The sequence below is a fragment of the Pituophis catenifer genome, unplaced genomic scaffold (genome assembly GCF_029215685.1).
Source record: "Pituophis catenifer annectens isolate HBS135680 unplaced genomic scaffold, rPitCat1.0.hap2 SCAF_1, whole genome shotgun sequence".
Classification (NCBI taxonomy): Eukaryota; Metazoa; Chordata; class Lepidosauria; order Squamata; family Colubridae; genus Pituophis; species Pituophis catenifer.
Genome location: NW_027256881.1, coordinates 339254611 through 339274885, shown reverse-complemented (window position 1 = coordinate 339274885; position 20275 = coordinate 339254611). Strand labels below are relative to the sequence as shown.

At 52.4% G+C, this 20275-nt stretch overlaps 1 protein-coding gene across 1 annotated transcript; it reads left to right on the top strand.

The window, feature by feature from the left end:
• The first annotated feature begins 246 nt into the window (after positions 1-246).
• Positions 247-15903, top strand: LOC139317267 (cytochrome P450 2G1-like). The gene is made up of 9 exons (XM_070944305.1): positions 247-426; positions 4004-4166; positions 4255-4404; positions 11098-11258; positions 12174-12350; positions 13416-13557; positions 13902-14089; positions 15043-15184; positions 15507-15903. The coding sequence occupies exons 1-9, from the start codon at positions 247-249 to the stop codon at positions 15686-15688; spliced, it is 1485 nt and encodes a 494-aa protein (XP_070800406.1). The 3' UTR covers positions 15689-15903.
• Positions 15904-20275: the final 4372 nt, after the last annotated feature.

The window sequence follows — 20275 nt, the reverse complement described above, 5'->3', positions numbered from 1 at the left end:
AGCTATGCCTATGGGCACCAGGCAATAAGGCATGGCATCAGCACTTTGCAGAGATACAATTCATGCATTCTAGGTCATGGGTTACAAAAAACAACAATAAAAACTTTCTTTCTGATTTGGCACTGGTTTCAGTGATTAAGAATTTGATATATTTACCTGGTGCTCTTACATAACCCAGAAGTGGTGCCAAACCCAGCCGCAGTTAAATGCCCGCAACCCCACCGAGCCTGCATAGAGGCTGACACCATGGAGCTGGCAAGTGCAGTCTCCCTCTTCTTGGTCGCCTACGTCTCCTGCCTCGTCCTGATGTTCGTCCGGAGGAAGTCCTCTGCCAGGGGCCGGCTGCCTCCTGGACCCCCTCCTCTGCCTCTGGTTGGGAACTGCCTGCAGATGAAGGCATTCAAAACCTTGTCCTCCCTCCTCAAGGTAAGTCCACCTCTCTTGCCCAGTGGAAGCCCCAGAGATGTTCTTCCCTTGTCCACTTCCACCTGGCCTCTTGGGTCTCCTCAACCAGCGCCCTGGATTTTCCTTCTCCATGATCCCAAACGTTCCCCGCCGTCTCTTTCCAGCACCACCTTCCTTGTAGCTTCCGTGAGATGACTCGGTGGCTCAGTGGCTTGATAAGACGCCTGACTAGGTGGCTCAGTGGCCAATTCACTGAGTGGCCAAAGTCCCTTCCAACTTTGTTACTGTTAGACTAGATTCTCCGGGTTATGTCTTCTTTCGGGATCCAATCTGGGTCTTTCCTTTCTTCTTCTTCTTTTTTGGCTTCCATTTAGGCATTCACACCTACGTGAAGCCTGGGAAAGGAATTTTCCCCCCTTGGCCATTGTATCTCGGATTTGGCCGAATCGCCTTCTGATCAAGCAGATTGCGTGTTTCCCAAGGAGCCACACAAACTGAGATTAGAGAACACTTTTCTAGGCTAAAGGAAGCCTTGATGGGGCTGGGAAAATGGTTTGCTTTCCTTGGGGAACGTTGTCAAGACTATTGGCTGACAGGCTGGCAGAGGGAAGCATGTCCAACACCCCCCCCCAAAAAGCATGGCACACAAAGTTGTTTTGGGGCGCAATTCTATAACCTAGAGTAGCCACCAGCCCTACCACCCATCTTTAATGAGTCTAGGGTCTGGAATATTAACAATGAAACATCAGGAAATGCAAATATCTCCTTTCCTAAGCTACACGCCTGAAGCATGCCAATGCTGCCACCGTTGTCAAAAAGATCCCCCAGAGCCAATTTCTAGAATTGTGGAAGCTTTGTTTCCAGTATATTAGGTGTGTGTATGTGTGTGTGTGGGTGTTTGGGTTAGGGTTCTGCCTTGGTGTGACTTTCAACTAAGGGGTACACACAGTGGTGAAATTTTTTTTTTACTACCGGTTCTGTGGGTGTGGCTTGGTGGCTTGGTGGGTGTGGAAGGGGAAGGTTACTGCAAAATCCCCATTCCCACCCCTCTCTTGGGGGAAGGATACCGCAAAATCCCCATTCCCACCTCTCTCCTGGGGGAAGGATACTGCAAAATCCCCATTCCCACCCCTCTCCTGGGGGAAGGATACTGCAAAATCTTCATTTCCATCCCTCTCTTTGGGGAAGGATACTACAAAATCCCCACTCCCACCCCTCTCCTGGGGGAAGGATACTGCAAAATCCCCATTCCCTATGTTCTCCTGGGGCAAGGATACTGCAAAATCCCCATTCCCTCCTCTCTCCTGGGGGAAGGGTACTGCAAAATCCCCATTCCCTCCCCTCTTCTTGGGGAAGGATTCTGCAAAATCCCCATTCCCTCCCCTCTTCTTGGGGAAGGATACTGCAAAATCCCCATTCCCACCCCTCTCTTGGGGGAAGGATACTGCAAAATCCCCATTCCCACCTCTCTCCTGGGGGAAGGATACTGCAAAATCCCCATTCCCTCCCCTCTCCTTGGGGAAGGATACTGCAAAATCTCCATTCCCACCCCTCTCCTGGGGGAAGGATACCGCAAAATTCCCATTCCTACCCCTCTCTTGGGGGAAGGATACTGCAAAATCCCCATTCCCTCCCCTCTCCTGGGGGAAGGATACCGCAAAATCTCCATTCCCATCCCTCTCCTGGGGGAAGGATACTGCAAAATCCCCATTCCCTCCCCTCTCCTGGGGGAAGTATACCGCAAAATCTCCATTCCCTCCCCTCTCCTGGGGGGAAGGATACTGCAAAATCCCCATTCCCACCCCTCTCCTGGGGGAAGGATACTGCAAAATCCCCATTCCCACCTCTCTCCTGGGGAAAGGATATTGGAAAATCCCCATTCCCACCCCACTCTGGGGCCAGACAGAGATGGTATTTGCCAGTTCTCCGAACTACTCAAAATTTCCACTACCAGTTCGCCAGAACCTGTCAGAACCTCCTGGATTTCACCCCTGGGTACACAGTGTGTTATGCTACAGGATGAATACAGGAATACAGGAATGTTAATTTAATATTAATTTTCCTATTCCCAAGAACTGAACTCGTTCATGAGGCAGATCTTCTGGCATTAAGATTGTATCTCATGGCACCTTCAGAGGCTGCACTGCAAGCGTTCTGTGTAAATCGCCAGGCGCTTGAGCAACTAACGGCTCTGTGCCTGTCCATCATAAAACAGTCCTGCCAGCTGAGTGACTCTCGGTCATTCAGTCCAAGGCAAAAGTGAAGCGGCCCCTCCTTGTTGCTGTCCTTCAAAGGGCGGTGGAGGCTGTTTTCCACAGCAGAGAACCTCTGATTACGTTCCACGAATTTCTACCAATCCAGTGACCAGATGTCCTGTTGGTTTTATTCAATTTGTGGCGGATGGAAGAGCTTGGACGCAAAGTCCAAGGAAGCTTGGATGCATGCCAACCTTTTCAAGTTTCCACATGGATGGCACTGAGGGTCAGCCTCTGGCAAGGGCACCTCTTGGGCCGCCTTCTCCTTCGTCTCCTTCGTTCTCTCTCAGTTCTCCAGCTGAGTTTGTCCTCAGGATGCTCAGTGGCTAAGACGCTGAGCTTGCCGATCAAAGGTCGGCGGTTCGAATCCCTCATAGAGGTCTCCTGTGTGAGCAAGGGGGTTGGGCTAGATGACCCCCAAGGCCCCTTCCAACTCTGTTACTGTTACTGACCTTCCTTGGCTTTCCGTGGTTCCCCAATTGGTGAATTTGAGATGGGTGGTTCCAGGGGTGAAATTCAGCAGGTTCTGGCGAACTGGTAGTGGAAATTTTGAGTAGTTCGGAGAACTGGCAAATACCACCTCTGTCTGGCCCCAGAGTGCGCTGGGAATGGGAGTTTTTGCAGTATCCTCCTCCCAGGAGTGGGGAGGGAATGGGGATTTTGCAGTATGCTTCCCCCAGGAGAGGGGAGAGAATGGGGATTTTGCAGTATCCTTCCCCCAAGAGTGGGGAGGGAATGGGAATTTTGCAGTATCCTTCCCCAGGAGAGGGGAGGGAATGGGGATTTTGTAGTATCCTTCTCCCAGGAGTGGGGAGGGAATGGGGATTTTGCAGTATCCTTCCCCCAGGAGAGGGAGGGAATGGGGATTTTGCAGTATCCTTCCCCAGGTGGGGGAAGGATATTGCAAAATCTCCATTCCCACCCCACTCTAGGACCAGCCAGAGGTGGTATTTGCCGGTTCTCCAAACTACTCAAAATTTCCAACCCAGTGGTCGGATTCAAATAATGACTCTTTTTCACAGTTACGATCTTTGCAGCATCCCCATGATCACGTGATCAAAATTCGGATTGTTGGCAGCAGTCTCATATTTCTGATGGCTGCAGCGTCCCTGGGTCCCATCATCCCCTTTTGTGACCTGACAAGCAAAGTCAATGGGGAAGCCAGATTCACTTAACAACCGGGTTACTAACGACTGCAGCGATTCACTGAAGAACCATGGCAAGAAAAAAATCGTAAAAGAGGCCAAAACTCATTTCACAAACATCTCACTTAACAACCGAAATGTTGGCCTCAATTGTAGTTGCAAGTTGTATTTCCATCTCTCTTTTTGGTTCCTGTGCAGCTGCGGGAAAAATACGGCCCCGTCTTCACGGTCTACTTTGGAAACCGCCCGATTGTGGTCTTGTGTGGCTACGAAGCAGTGAAGGAGGCCCTGATTGACAAGGCGGAAGAATTCTCCGGGAGGAAAACCAACCCTACCCTGCAGAAGACCTTCCAGGGTTACGGTGAGGGCCCCAGGCTGGTGGGGCAGGAGCAGGCCAGGCTGCCCCCCCTTTCCTGGTCACGGGGCCCATTGCTCTCCTCTGTTCCCAGGGGTGGCCTTTGCCAATGAGGAGCGCTGGAAGCAGCTGCGCCGGTTCTCCCTAACCATCCTGAGGAATTTTGGAATGGGGAAGAAATCCATCGAGGAGAGGATTCAAGAGGAGGCCCAGTTCCTGCTGGAGGAATTTCAGAAGACCCAAAGTGAGGCTGGGGGAGGGGGAGAGGGGAGGGGAGGGGACGGTTTGAAAGGCCGCTGGACCGATTGACTGACCATCCAACCCAGTGGTGGGATTCAAATAATTTAGCAACCGGTTCTCTGCCCTAATGACCGGCTGGGTGGGCGTGGCCATGGTAGCCGTGGCCAGGGGGTGTGATAGGCAGCACTCGGCCTCCTGCAGCCCCCTGGGAATGAAAACAGGCCACGAGGGGTGCGCTGCATCCCCATGTCCTATTTTGGGCCTACGAGGCTTCCCAGGAGCGAAAATGGGCTGCGAGGGTGGGGGAACACACCACGCCCCCCGTGCCCCATTTTGGGCCTAATAGGCCTCCCTGTACTTACCTGCGAGCCAAAATGGGGTGCGTAGGGACTCCTGGAAGGGATGGGGCGGGAAGGGGCGGGCCAGCCAACAATTTAACTACGGGTTTGCCCAAACTGGCCCGAACCGGCTGAATCCCACCATGGATCCAACCCATTGCAGCAATGCTGAGGTCAGATATTAAGATGTCCAGAACATAAACATAGAATCACAGGGCCGGAGGGGACCTGAGAGGCAGGAGACGTTGAGGAGGGGCTCGGACTAGGAAACCTCTGGTCCAGGAGATGCTTGGGCTGAAAAAAAGCATCACGGAATGTGGTTTCTTTCTTTGCTGACTGTTGTAGCGCGGGAATAACGAGAGGCAGAAGCAAGCTAGTGACAACAGCTCTTTAATTCAGGGTGAGACTTCAGCAAAGAAACACAGGCAACAGTCCTCTTTATATACTTTTCAGAGGCAACCATGAACCAATCAGAATTCACTGAACATTTGAATTTCCCGCACAAAATAGATACATACATAACACCCCTCCACTCCCAGAAGGCACTTATCCTATCTATTTACATATTTACATACAAAATCATGCAGGTGACCAGGGCGTGTCTTAGTTCTGGTTGACCTGTGCAGTTCAGTTGTTGGTGAGGCGTTGAGCCAGTCGGAGGGACCTCCCGTCTCTCCCGGCTCTGCCAATGGAACCTCCTGGATTTCTCCGGAGGTGTGGCTATCCCCGGATGGGAGTGTCGACTCGCTGGGGCGGCGCTGGAACTCTGGGTTGCCAGATAAGTATTCCGGCTTACTCGGGCTTGAGGTAGCTGTGTCAGGAAGACTTTGATAGTTAGGACTCACAGTAAATGAGTTTTTGTGTTGTAATCATTTATGCAATTGACCTATATGTCTCCTCCAAATTTTACCATGCCCTATATCAACTGTGTATGACTTTGGACCGGTAATTCCTACGATGGTTCCCTCTACCCACAAGGGCCCGTTGGTGTAGTTTCTGGCAAATACTGGTGTTCCCACTTGGAATTGTCTTAGTCCTCCTCCTTCCCCCTTGAAGTTATCGGGGGAGTAATTGGGATGCAATTGATTGAGAATGCACCTTAGCTTTTGGCCCATTAAGAGCTCGGCTGGGCTGCGGCCCGAGGTGGGGCACGGGGTGGCGTGCTGTACAGCTAAGAACTCATCTATTCTAGCCTGCCAGTCCCCTGCATCGAGCCGGGACAAAGCTTCTTTGGCCGTTCTCACAAATCTCTCTGCAAGGCCATTAGAAGCCGGATGAAAAGGAGTGGATAATGCATGTCTTATGCCTAACTCGGCTAGGTAGCCCTCAAATTGAGTTGCCGTGAATTGGGGCCCATTGTCAGATACCAGGGTGTCCGGCAACCCGTGTGTTACAAATAGTTTTCTGAGTACTTTGATTACGGTCTCAGAAGTGGTAGATGGCATTAAGGCAATCTCGAGCCACTTAGAATATGCATCTACAATGATTAAGAAGTTCTGGCGGTGGAACGGGACAGCGAAATCGATGTGAATCCTCCCCCACGGTCCCTTTGGTTTTTCCCATTCCCGTATGGGAGCTACAGGAGGATCTGGGCAGGATTCCTGGCAGGGCCTGCACTTCCCCACCCACTCAGTGACGTCTTGGTCGAGATGTGGCCACCAAACATAGCTACGCGCTAGGCCTTTCATGCGGACAATACCAGGGTGTCCCTCATGCAGCATTTCTAAAACTCTGTGCCTTAACCGTGAAGGAATGACCACTCTCTCACCCCACAATAAGCAACCCCCCAACATTGACAGTTCATTTTTCTTATTAAAGTACAATTGAAAATCCCCACTGTCCACCTTGGTAGGCCAACCCCGCATTACCCAGCCCATTACAGTGCACAAAACAGAGTCCCTGGCAGAAGCCTTTGCCACCTCGCTTGAAGAAATGGGGCCCGGGGATACAACGTCAATGAGCAAAACTGGGGCTTCCAGAGTCGGGTTGTCCAACAGTTTGGGCAAGGGGCATCGGCTGAGGGCGTCAGCATGTCCCAGAGTTCTGCCCGGCCGGTGGAGCAGTCTGTAGGAATAGGCAGCTAAGAAAATGGACCATCTGGTCATCCGGGGAGAAAGAGCAGCCGGGGTCGGTTTATCTCCAGCCAAAAGTCCCAAAAGAGACTGGTGGTCCGTAATGAGTTCAAAAGTACGGCCAAACAAGTACTCGTGAAATTTTTTGACCCCAGCTACAGCCGCTAATGCCTCCCTGTCCAGCTGGCTATAGTTCCTTTCAGCACTAGATAAAGTGCGAGAGTAATAGGCGATGGGCACCTCTAACCCGTTCGGCAGTCTATGGCTTAAGACTGCACCTACGCCAAAGGGGGAAGCGTCACACACCAACACTAGCGGTAGTTCTGAATTGTATTGGATGAGGAAACTGTCCTCAGACAAAAGTTTCTTTACTGCGTTGAATGCAGCCGCTTCTTGTTTGCCCCACACCCAGGGGACGTTTTTTCCAAGGAGCCTGTGTAGTGGCCCCGCAATGGTGGCTTTGTGTTTTAAAAACATGGTGTAGAAATTAAGAAGCCCCAAGAAGGCCTGTAGTTCGGGCTTCAATTTAGGGGTGGGCGTGTTCTGGATGGCCCTGACTTTGCTTTCGGTGGGGTGAATGCCTGTGCCGTCAATTCGGTAACCTAAGAATTCCACTGATGGAACCGCTATTTTGCATTTTGCTCGTTTGAGTTTGAGTCCCGCTTCTCTGAATCTGGTCAGGACTTGTCTAACCCTATGTCCTAACTGCATCTCGTCTTGGCCACTAATTAGGACGTCGTCAAAATAAGGGACGACACTTGGGAGGCCTTTTAGAAGATGCTCCATGGTACTCTGGAAGAGTCCTGGGGCGATGCTAACCCCAAACTGTAGTCTAGTGCATTTAAAGGCACCTCTGTGAGTTACTATGGTCTGCGATTCTGCCGTAGCGTCATCTACTGGCAGCTGCTGGTACGCCTGCGCAAGGTCTAGTTTTGCGAATAGCTTGCCAGGCCCCAGGGAGTGTAGTAGATGGTGGACGATCGGAACGGGATAGGCGCTCTGCTGCAACGCCTTATTGATTGAACACTTATAGTCAGCGCAAATTCTAATTGATCCGTCCGATTTAACTGGCGTGACTATCGGGGTTTCCCACTTAGTGTGATCTACGGGAACTAACACCCCTTGCTTAATGAGCTTGTCGAGCTCTGCATCAATTTTAGGCTTTAAAGCAAATGGAACCCGTCTTGCTTTTAGCCTAATTGGCGCTACGTTGGGGTCTAAATTAAAGGAGATAGGGGTCCCCACGTACTTGCCTAGAGTCTCTTCAAAAACATCCCGAAACTCGTGAAGAAGGGTTTCTTTGAGGGATGGCCCTCCGATGCTGTGAACGCCCATGAAGCCCATGTCGAGGGCTCGGAACCTCGCCATGCCCAGGAGACTCGGTAGCGGCTTGCTTACGATGGTCAGGGGCAGCTCTTTCTGAAACTCGCCATAGGTGACCAGTGCCCACGCCTTCTACGGGAACTCGGTTTCCCTGGTAGTCGAGGAGGCGAACTTTCTGTCGGGACAGCTGGGCTTTCTGGAACTTGGGCAGGAGCGCTTTGAGTGTTGTCCAGGACATGATCGACAGTGTGGACCCAGTGTTGATTTCCATTTCGCACGGTCTGCCTTCGATTTCTACTTTTGTGTAGGCTTTCTCATCGTCGGTTGTGCTGGCTTGGCCGATTCTCGTGGTGTAGGTCTCTTGCTTTTGAGATTCGTGCCGTTTTCTTGCGCCCTCATCTTTGATTGGCTGTTTTGAACGAGCCGGTTCTGGTTGGTCGCGGTAATCACGTGGCTTTCGACTACGTGGAAATTGAGCTCTGCAAACCCGTGCTAGGTGGCCTTTCCTATCGCAATGCCTGCAAGTGGCATCTCTATATTTACACGATTGTCTCTCGTGATCCCCGCCACAGCTAGAACAGTTCTCGTGGTGGCGGCTTTGCTCGCTCTTTTTCTTCTCAGTATGGAAGACGTCCTCGTCTGACTCTTCTTCCGTGCTGGTTCGCGCCTCCTCTCTGTGGACGGGGGCTTTTTTCGGCCCGTCTTTGCTTGGTAGTGGTCGCTGCAGCGCTTCAGAAGCCTTCGTTGATGCTTTGTGTGCTCGGGCTTCGTCCAATGCGCCGGCTAGCGTTAGGTCTGGCTTGGCCAGAAGGTGCCTCTGTAACCGAGTGTCTCTAACACCGCAAATCAATTGCTCAAGTAGCGCGTCGTCTAAGTCTCTGTAGTCACAATGCATTGCGGCTTTTCAAAGTGTGGCCACATATGCGCTGACTGGTTCTCCTTCTTTTTGTACACGTTGCCGGAGTTCGTAGCGCTGTACAAATTTAGAAGGAACTGGAGCGTAGTGGTCTCTCAGGTTTGCTTGAAGGACGTCCCAGGAGACCGTCTGGACTGGGGTTGGCTCACAGAGGGACTCGGCCATCTCAAACACGTCTGGCCCTCAGTGGCTTAGGAACAGGGCTCTTTTCCGGTTCGCTGAGAGCCCTTGCATTTCGCTTGCTTCCAGGGAGCACTCGAACCTGGTCAGATACGATCCCCACTTCTCTCGGGTCGGATCGAAAGGTTTGGGCGGGACGTAGGCAGACATCGCAGTATGTCTCCGTAGTCCACTCGTCACCCTGGCTGGAAGTCCGAGCTCTGTTAGTTTGCTTCTTGTGGCCTCAATCCCACCTTCGTCGCCAATGTTGTAGCGTGGGAATAACGAGAGGCACAAGCAAGCTAGTGACAACAGCTCTTTAATTCAGGGTGAGACTTCAGCAAAGAAACACAGGCAACAGTCCTCTTTATATACTTTTCAGAGGCAATCAGAATTCACTGAACATTTGAATTTCCTGCACAAAATAGATACATACATAACACTGACTCAAACAGGCATCAGGCATCATTTCCTCTCTAAATAATTGCGTACAGGGGAAGAGAGGAATCACCCCACACCAGGGGTGGGTTCTAAAATTTTTTATTACTGGTTCCGTGGGCATGGCTTATTTTGTGGGCGTGGTTTGATGGTCATGTGACAATTCTTTAGGACAGGGATGGCTCACCTTTTTGCCGTTGCGTGCCAAAAGCAGGGGGAGCGTGGGGGGTCGCGCGCGTGTGTGCCCATACCCATAACTCAATGTGCCCTGCTCCCCTGCGCATGTACGCGTGACCCCCTCACGCGACCCCCGCTTTTGGCATGCGATGACATGGTGGGGCCAAGTAGGCCTGTTTTTTGCCCTCCTCAGGCTCCAGAGGCTTTCTTGGGGCCTGGGGAGGGCAAAAACTGCCTTCCCCACCCCCTGGAGGCCCTCCAGAGGCCAGAAACAGCCTGTTTCCCGACTTCCAGTGGGCCTAGAAGGCTGAAAATCAGCTGGCTGGCACGTGCAAGCACGCTGGAGCTGAGCTAGGGCAACGCTCACGTGTCCACAGATATGGCTCCACGTGCCCCCTGTGGCACGCGTGCCATAGGTTCGCCATCATGGCTTTAGGATTTAGCAGAGGTACTGGTCTACCAGGCTTTTAACTGCTTGCAGAGCCGGTCCACCCATTTGTTTTTGGAGCACACTAGTCTACCACCACACTGCCTTTTACCGCTGATCAGCTGTAGGGCGGCCCTTTGAAGCGCTGCAGCAAGAATTTAAACAGTTTTTTTCTTTCTAGCTGATCAGCTGGGACTCGGGAGACAGCGAATAGATTGGGGGGGGGGGCGGGTGGCAGGCAGAGGTGGTATTTACTGGTTCTCCGAACTACTCAAAATTTCCACTACCGGTTCGCAAGAACTGGGGAGAACCGGTAGCAACCCACCACTGCCCCACACCCCTCCTAAAACAAATCTGGAGAAAATTGTTTACCTCTTTGGCCTAAGCTCGTGATGGTGAACCTATGGCACGTGGGCCCAAAGTGGCACGCAGAGCCATGTGACCTGGCATGCGCGGCATCACCTGTTCCTCTTCCGGGTTTCTGGCGCACATGCGAGCGCGACGATCACTTGGCCTTTTTGCATGCGGCAGTGCCAGAAACTGGAAGACTTGGTCTCCTGTTTTCCTGCGTGAGCATGCGCACCATCCAGGTGATTGTTGAGAGTGCATGCGGCCCAGAAACTCGGAAGAGTAGCTGGCTGAAACCGGAAGTTTAGCAGCTGAAACCGGAAGGTCATTTTTGGGCGTGCACATGTGCCCTGGGCAGCTCGTCTTCCGGGTTGCGGTCCAGATACGCGCATGCTCCCTTTTGGGCACTTGGCGACAAAAAGGTTCCCCATCGCTGGCTAAGCGGTTCCTACGACACGTTGACCTTCCCTTCCTTCTCTCTTTCTCCCTCCGCCCACAGAGAAGCCCTTCAACCCCATCTTCTTCCTCAGCTGTGCCGTGTCCAACGTCATCTGTTCGATCGTCTTCGGCGATCGCTTCGATTACAAAGACAAGGAATTTCTGGCTCTCATGAAGATGATGAATGACAGCTTTCGGCAGATGAGCAACAGCTGGGCTCAGGTAGCTCCACACAGCTCTTCGCCTCTCTTCAGCAAAATGGGAGGATCCGAGACTGCTCCTCCCTCGGACAATCTGGCACTATCCGAAAACACTGGGCAGCTGCCATGGCTTGGGAGGAGGAGAACTCTGGTCCAAGACCCAAGGGGCAGCCAGGAGGGAGGAAAGGGCCCTTGAAAGAAAAAATCTCCAAGATTAGACTAGAATAACAGAGTTGGAAGGGACCTTGGAGGTCTTCTAGTCCAACCCCCTGCTTAGGCAGGAAACCCTACACAACTTCAGACAATTGGTTGTTCAATCTCTTCTTAAAAACTTCCAGTGTTGGAACTTCTGGAGGGAAGCTGTTCCGCTGATTAATTGTTCTAAATGTCAGGAAATTTCTCCTTAGTTCTAGGTTGCTTCTCTCCTTGATTAGTTTCCACCCATTGCTTCTTGTCCTGCCCTCAGGTGCTTTGGAGAAGAGTTTGACTCCCTCTTCTTTGTGGCAACCCCTGAGATATTGGAAGACTGCTATCATGTCTTTTCATCAGACTAGACATACCCAGTTCCTGCAACCGTTCTTCATATGTTTATTTGATTATTTAAGTTCATATGATTATTTAAGTTCCTCTCATATCAGCTTTATTCTGCAAATGCATCTGCTGATTTATTCTTGAAATGCTGCATTCATTAACTGATTAATCGATCTCATTGAGTACCTTCGGCTATGCATCCATCGGCTGGAATGAGCTCTTTTGTAACATGTCATATGTAACGGTAACAGAGTTGGAAGGGGCCTTGGAGGTCATCTAGTCCAACCCCCTGCTCACGCAGGAGACCGGTACTAGGGATTCGAACTGCCGAACTGCCGACCTTTTTGATCGACAAGCTCAGTGTCTTAGCCACTGAGCCATATTCTTTTCCTCTCATTTTCTGCAGTTCTACGATATCTACGCCAACCTCCTGAAATACTTCCCAGGGCCCCACACCAAGATCTCTGACATCCTGGAGGACATGAGGCTCTTCATTGCCAGGAGGGTGAAGAAGAACAAGGAGACCCTGGACCCCAACTCTCCCCGGGATTACATCGACTGCTTTCTCATCCAGATGGAGAAGGTAGGAGACGGGGAGGGAGCCCAGGATGATTTCCTCAGCTACAAAGCTGTCGGTGGGCACAGGGCAGTGGTGGAATTCAATTTTTTTTATTACCGGTTCAATGGGCATGGCTTGGTGGGTGTGGCAGGGGAAGGAAGCTGCAAAATCCCCATTTCTCACCACTCCTGGGGAAGGATACTGCAAAATTTCCATTCCCTCCCCACTCCAGGGGAAGGATATTGCAAAATCCCCATTTCCTCCCCACTCCTGGAGAAAGGATATTGCAAAATCCCGATTTCCTCCCCACTCCTGGGGAAGGATACTACAAAATCTCCATTCCCTCCCCACTCCTGAGGAAGGATATTGCAAAATCTCCATTCCCTCCCCACTCCAGGGGCAGGATATTGCAAAATCCCCATTCCCTCCCCACTCCTGGGGGAAGGATATTGCAAAATCCCCATTCCCTCCCCACTCCTGGGGAAAGGATATTGCAAAATCTCCATTCCCACCCCACTCTGGGGCCAGCCAGAGGTGGTATTTGCCGGTTCTCTGAACTACACAAAATTTCCACTACCGGTTCTCCAGAACCTGCTGAATAGCACCCCTGGCACAGGGGGCTTTGCCACGGGGCAAAAGATGCGGCTCCTTTCCTGCAGAGGGCACTGTGGCACTGGTGGAGATGGGGACAGAGACAGGTGAAGCTGGAAAGGGGCTGGTGGCAGAGACAGCCCGTCCCCTGGGAATCCCTTGGCCAGTCTAGCCACTCTCTAGGACCAAGGGGCCATTTCTGTTTTGGGGAAACCGGGCAGTGGTGGGTTGCCCCCGATTTGCACCGGTTCTATAGAACCGGTAGTAAAACCGGCGGGAGGCTCCGCCCACTGACCCCGACGTCATCAGAACGCTTTTCTGCATGCGTTGCGAATCGGTAGTAAAGGTAAGTAGAACCCACCCCTGAAACCGGGCGCTTAGTCAGCCTCCAATCAGGGCTTGTCTCGCCTGGTGTGCTCCCCCCCAACCCAGCTGGAAAGCTTCCTTCGAGCCCCCCCCCCGAGCTTCTCACGCACTTGGGTTCTACTTTGCCTTCAGGAGAAGGACAATCCGGACAGCGAATTCAACCAGAAGAACCTGGAGATGACCACACTGAACCTGTTTTTTGCTGGGACGGAGACGGTCAGTTCCACCCTGCGATACGGATTTCTGTTGCTGATGAAGTACCCTGAAGTGCAAGGTATTTTTTTGGGGGGGTGATTCAGCCCCAACGCAGTATATGTCTCTAGGCCAGGAAGCAGCCCCCCCACATCCCCTGAGTGCCACCGGGATCACTAGGCCAGCGAGAAGTTGCTGTGAGCTGCACAAATGCCTGAATTCAGCCTGAGAGCCACCCATGGAGGAGGTCAGGCCAGAAGCTGTTGGGTGAAGGGGAGGGAGGCCAGCCCCACGGCCCTTGAGAACAGCCCCCTCAGTAGGTGGAGACCCCTTCTGTCCAGTTCTTTGGCGCCCCCCAGCCGCTGATCCAGGTGCATCAGAGAGCGTGCAGTTGAAGCCACTAACTTTAAGGCCACATTTTACCAGCAAAGATGCAGGAAGAAATCGACCGTGTGATTGGCCAGAACCGGATCCCCAACATTGAAGACCGGAGCCAAATGCCCTATGTGGACGCGGTTATCCATGAAGTACAGCGGTTCAGTGACCTCATCCCCATGAACTTGGCCCATGCGGTCACCCGTGACACGGAATTCAGAGGCTACCTTATTCCGAAGGTCAGAGCCTTGGGGAGGGGGAGACTGGCCCAGGGGCATCGGGCTGGCATGTTGCCACCTGTTCTGACCTAGGCTCCCTTAATAAGGCGAGGCAGGAATTACTGGCAAAGCCTCTTTTATTTACATGACTGTGAATTACGTTCATTCACAGTCCACAAGTTTTGTCCAAATAGTTTTTCAAAGAAATATTTCTCAACACACCTAATCTCGTTTGACAAGCTGCCATGTAACTTGTTTCCAACCGGAGTACAAGACAAAACGTGGCACAGAGTCTCTCAGAGTCACGGAACGAACAAATTGTTTCCTGCGAAAGCCCCCTCCCTGTTCACTCCTCTTTTATTTCCTATGCGAGGGGCCAATCACCTCCAAGGTGTGGCTTTAGTCCTGAGGCGACTCTGCTTTCTGAGTTGTTCTTGTCTTCTGGCAGCTCTGTGCATACGCACACTGGGAACAGGCTCCAGCTGATCCTCTGCCTCTCTGCTAACTCCCTCTCTGCCTCCGACGCAGAGCCCTCGTCTGAGCTTTCCCCAGCCCCCAGGACTGGCCCATGTTCCTCCCCAACCTCCTCACTGTCCGACTCTGCTGCCAGCTCCGCTGGCCACTGATGGGCCACAACACCACCCTGGGCACTGGCTGGGCTGCCCAGCAGGATTGGGCAGAGAGATCAAGGGGCTGAGGAGGGCTGGCCAGGAGGCAGGAACCCCGGCTGGAGAGTTCTAATGGCCCAAAGGCAGTGCCCCCTCTCCTCCTACCCAGTCGGCCAGGTGCGATGAGAGGAGGGTGTCGATGGGGTCCCAAAGGATCCGCAGGACAGAAGGTGCTCGGCACGTGTCCAAACCGGCCCCCGCTCTGTCTCTGCAAAAAGGGAGATCGTCTCTTGGCTGCCTTCCCCAGATCACTTGGGCGTTTTGTGCCACCGGGGTGAAAGAACCTCTGCCCCTTCTCTTCCTTAGGGCACAGAAGTCTTTCCCGTGCTCAGCACCGTCTTGCATGACGGCACCAAATTTAAAAGCCCTGAAGGGTTCCACCCCGAGAACTTCCTGGATGAGAAGGGGTGCCTGAAGAGGAATGATGCCTTTGTCCCCTTCTCCGCAGGTACAGCCACACTGAGCCCACCTTCCCCCCACCACACCCTCCCGGGCCAGGCTTCTTGGCTGCCCTTGGGATTTTTCCTTTTACAGCCAGCTTTTCCAGTTTCCATACCAAACTGGCATTGGGGGCTTCCTTGGCATTACTTACGCATGCTGGACGCCCCTTTGGCCCCGCTGGCAACTCAGGAACCCAGGTGGCCCTCTAGGCAGCGGCCCTGCCTTTCCCAGAGTTTGCTGAGCAGTTCCTGGCCATCCAGCTTCCGGCCAGGAAATGGCTTGGACCTGCCCGGAGGCTCTAAGCCACTTCTCCCGGTCTCTCCTCGCAGGGAAGCGCATCTGCCTGGGGGAAGGCCTGGCCCGGATGGAGCTCTTCCTCTTCTTCACCACCATCCTACAGCGGTTCCGGCTGAAGCCCGTGGTGGAGCCCAAGGACATCGACCTGACACCCCAGGAAGTCGGCTTTGCCACCATCCCACCCCTGTACGAGCTCTCGGTCATCCCCCGCTGAGAGGAGGGAGCCATGCGGGTGGGCGAGTGTGCCCTGCCTCTGGACTCCTGTGCTTTTGCACCAGCTGGGCTTTCAGCAAGAGCTGCACGCAGTGGTGAAATGTAAAATGTGTTACTACCAGTGATGTGGGCGTGGCTTGGTGGGGATGTAATATGACTGAGTGGGCATAGCCAACTTTTTTTTTTTTTACTTTTAAAATCATTTTTTCTACAATCTCTTCGGCTTTTTTTTAACAACCGCGCCATCATCAGAGGCTTTTTTTTTTTTACTTTTAAAAGCATTTTTTCGGCCGAAGAGGTTGTAGAAAAAATGCTTTTAAAATAAAAAAAAAAGCCTCTGACAATTGCGTGGCTCAGCTGGGCAATGGGGGGAGAGGAATTTTTGTTACCGGTTCTCCGAATCACCCGCCTCCATCGCTACCAGATCGGGCAACCCGGTCCGAACCGGGAGCATTTCACCCCTGACTGCACGGTCCCCTTCTCTGCAACCCACCCGGGGCCAGGATCTCTGAGGGGGATGGGAAAAAAAATATTTTATTTATTTATTTGTTTCAATTTCTATACCGCCCTTCTCCAAATAGGACTCAGGGCGGTGAACAGCCAAAGTAAAAAACAGGACATACAAAATTTAAAAACAGTTTAAAATAATTAGATATTTTGGCCGTAAATTAAAACAACCCAATTTAAAATCAATTTAAAATTTAACTCAAGCCAGCCCAGCTAGTTGAAATAAATAGGTTTTCAGGGCCCGACGAAAAATCCGGAGGTCTGTTATTGTACGTATCTCTGGGGGGAGGTTGTTCCAGAGGGTGGGTGCCGCCACAGAGAAGGCTCTCCCCCTGGGGGTCGCCAGCCGACATTGTCTGGCAGACGGCACCCTGAGGAGGCCCACTCTGTGTGAGCGTACTGGCCGGTGGGAGGCTATTGGTGGCAGAAGGCGGTCTCGTAAGTACCCCGGCCCTAAGCCATGGAGCGCTTTAAAGGTAGTCACCAACACCTTGAAGCGCACCCGGAAGACCACCAGGAGCCAGTGCAGCTCGCGCAGGAGAGGTGTCACATGGGAGCGCCTCGTCGTCCCCATAAGACCCCGCGCGGCTGCGTTCTGGACCACCTCGAGCCTCCAGGTGCACCCCAGGGGGAGCCTCATGTAGAGAGCGTTGCAGTAGTCCAGGCGGGAAGTGACGAGTGCCTGAGTGACTGTGCGTAGGGAGTCCCGATCTAGAAAGGGGCGCAACTGGCGTATCAGGCGAACCTGATAAAAAGCCCCCCTGGCCACAGCCGTCAAATGATCTTCTAAAGTCAGTCGTGCGTCCAGGAGGAAGCCCAAGTTACGAGCCCTCTCCGTGGGGGCGAGTGATTTGCCCCCAATAGCTAGCGATGGCGTCAGCTGGCTATATCGGGACGCCGGAAGCCACAGCCACTCGGTCTTGGAGGGGTTGAGTCGGAGCCTGTTTCTCCTCATCCAGGCCCGCACGGCCTCCAGGCACTGGGACATCACTTCAAGGGCATCGTTGGGGTGGCCTGGGGTGGAGATGTACAGCTGGGTGTCATCAGCGTACTGATGGAACTCCACCCCGAAGCCACGGATGATCTCACCCAGCGGCTTTACATAAATGTTGAACAGAACGGGCAAGAGGACCGACCCTTGTGGCACCCCACAAGCAAGGTGCCTCGGGGTCAACCGCTGCCCCCCTGTCAACACAGATTGCGACTGGTCAGAGAGGTAGGAGGAGAACCACCGCAGAACGGTGCCCCCCACCCCCAACCCCGCCAACCGGTGCAACATGATACCATGGTCAATGGTATCAAAAACCGCTGAGAAGTCTAACAGGACCAGGATAGAGGAGCAACCCCATCCCGAGCCCTCCAGAGATTGTCCACCAACGCGACCAATGCCGTTTCCGTGCTGTGCCCAGGTCGGAAGCCGGACTGGAGCGGGTCTAGATAGACAGCTTCATCCAGGTACCGGGGAAGCTGTTGCGCTACCACACTCTCAACAACCTTCGCAACGAAGTGAAGGTTGGAGACTGGACGATAGTTAGCCAAAACAGCCGGATCCAGAGAGAGCTTCTTGAGGAGGGGCCTCACCACCGCTTCTTTCAAAGCGGCCGGCAGGACCCCCTCACCCAAAGAAGCGTTAACAATTTTCTGGAGCCAGCCTCGTGTCACCTCCCGGGAAGCCAGTACCAACCAGGAGGGACACGGGTCCAATAAACATGTGGTCGTGTTCAGCCGTCCCAGGACCCTGTCCATGTCCTCGGGAGCCACAGGATCGAACTCCCCCCAGATAACACTCTCAAGACCTGCCTCAGTCATCCTGTCCGGACATACTCAGTCAGAGGCCAGCCCTTCCCGAATCTGAGAGATTTTGTCATACAGATACTGCACAAAATCCTCAGCTCGGCCCTGCAAGGGGTCATCCCGCGCTTCCAGGTGGAGGAGGGAGCGGGTCACCCTAAACAGAGCAGCCGGGTGATTATCTGATGACGCGATAAGAGCAGCAAAATAGCTAGATTTCGCCGCTTTTATCGCCACTAGGTAGGTCTTAATATGAGACCTCACCAGTGTTCAGTCGGATTCGGAGCGGCTGGTCCTCCAACTACTCTCCAGGCGTCTTTTCCGGCGCTTCATCTCCCTGAGCTCCTCGGAGAACCAAGGAGCTAGGTGAGTTCGGTGCCGGGTCAGAGGCCGCAAAGGCACTATCCCAGGCGGCCACCAGGTCTTCAGCCGAGTCATGAGCCAGAGTCTCAGGAAATGGCCCAAGCTCCATCTGGAACCTATCAGGGTCCATCAGGCGCCTGGGGCGGAACCACCTAGTCGGTCCCGCCTCCCTGCGGCGGGGTGCAGCAGTTAGAAAGTCCAGTCGAAGGAGCGAGTGGTCAGACCATGACAAGGGTTCGATGGCTATATCCCCTATATCAAGGCCACTCAACCACTGACCAGAGACAAAAACTAAGTCCAGAGTGTGTCCCCCTGTGTGAGTGGGGTCATGAATTAACTGAGTAAGGTCCATGGCCGTCATGGAAGCCATGAACTCTCGAGCCACCTCAGACGTTTCACTGATAGATGGCAGGTTAAAATCCCCCATGATGACAAGTCTGGGGGTGTCCACTGCCACCTCGGCTATAACGTTAAGCAGCTCGGGCAGGGCCGTTGCCACGTGGCAGGGAGCCAGGTACGTGACCAACAAGCCCATCTGTTCTCCACGACCCCACTTCACAAAGAGGGACTCACATCCGGCTATCTGTGGAACAGTGGTCTCCCTTGGATCCAGACCTTCCTTTATAATAACCGCCACCCCCCCTACCCCTGGCCTGAGCCCTTGGCTGATGAAATACACGGAAGCCTGGTGGGCATATATCCACGAGGGGAACTCCCCCCTCCTGGCCCAACAAGGTCTCCGTAATGCCCGCCAGGTCCGCCTCCCCCTCCTGAATAAGATCGTGAATGAGGGGGGCTTTATTAACAACGGACCTGGCATTGCATAACATCAGCCAAAGGCTCTGGCCCTGAGAATCTGGACAGCCTGGGGAACGAGAAAAGCATTGGGGACCGGAGTGCGCAATTGCTGTAAGATAGCGAGTGCGCATTCCCCGAACAAGATGTGGTCCCCAGCTTCCGCCATATCTGCCCCTCCCACTCACTATACTGATGGAACAGCCCTCTTTAAATCGAACTCCAACCCCCTCCCCGACCTTGAAAAAAATGAGAAAAAACTGGATATAGTGGACCAAACTCTGTCAGCACAGAAGAAAGAAACAGAAGACGCCCTGATACAACTTGAGATGGATAAGGCCTCGTTTTACCTGCGATTCCAAAACATCTTGGAAGATAAGGAAGAGGACTTAGGAGATAAGATGGCTGAGCTGATCGCAGAGACCCTTCAGCAAGACAAGCAGGACATAATTCGAGAGATTGACGAGGTGTACAGAGTCCAAACGAATTACGTAAGAAGAAATAGGCTCCCTAGAGAGGTCCATGTTCGCTTTGCTAGAAAAAAAGTTAGAGACATTCTGTACAATATAGCCTGGGAGGAAAAAATTATCTATGGGGGAAAAGAAGTGAATATTTTGAAACAAATTCCAAGGAGAGTGAGGGAAAGGAGGAAAAATTACAGATTCTTGACAAATCAATTAAACAGGATAAGCATAATATTTAGGTGGCTTTTGCCAGAAGGAATGCTAATTTCTTGGCAAGGGAGGAAAATTAGAATTGACTGTTTAAGCGATGCTCAAGATTTCCTAGACCAATTAAGGGGAGGAGAAGAGGAACAAACCAGTAAGGAGGAAAACGAGATAGTAAATACAGAAGAAGAGACATCCCAAGAACAAATCACAAGGGAAGACATAGAAGAGGAGAAGAAAAAGGAAGACACAGAAGAAAAAGGGAAAAAATCTAGACCAGTGAGAGCAGTAACTTTAAAAGGTAAATAAGAACAAGAGACCAGAAACCAATTACAGGAATGAACGATACTAAGATCATATCGCTGAACGTGAATGGCTTAAATGATTATAAAAAAAGAAGGATAATATTGTCGAAACTGGTGAAACAAAATCCCGATATAATTTGCATTCAAGAGGTCCATATA

Excerpts from the sequence above, each read along its gene's own strand:
- LOC139317267 (XM_070944305.1), top strand. The coding sequence starts at position 247 with ATGGAGCTGGCAAGTGCAGTCTCCCTCTTCTTGGTCGCCTACGTCTCC. Across the intron at positions 12,351-13,415 it reads TTCTCATCCAGATGGAGAAG|GAGAAGGACAATCCGGACAG; the intron begins GTAGGAGACGGG and ends CTTTGCCTTCAG. Across the intron at positions 15,185-15,506 it reads CTTTGTCCCCTTCTCCGCAG|GGAAGCGCATCTGCCTGGGG; the intron begins GTACAGCCACAC and ends CTCTCCTCGCAG.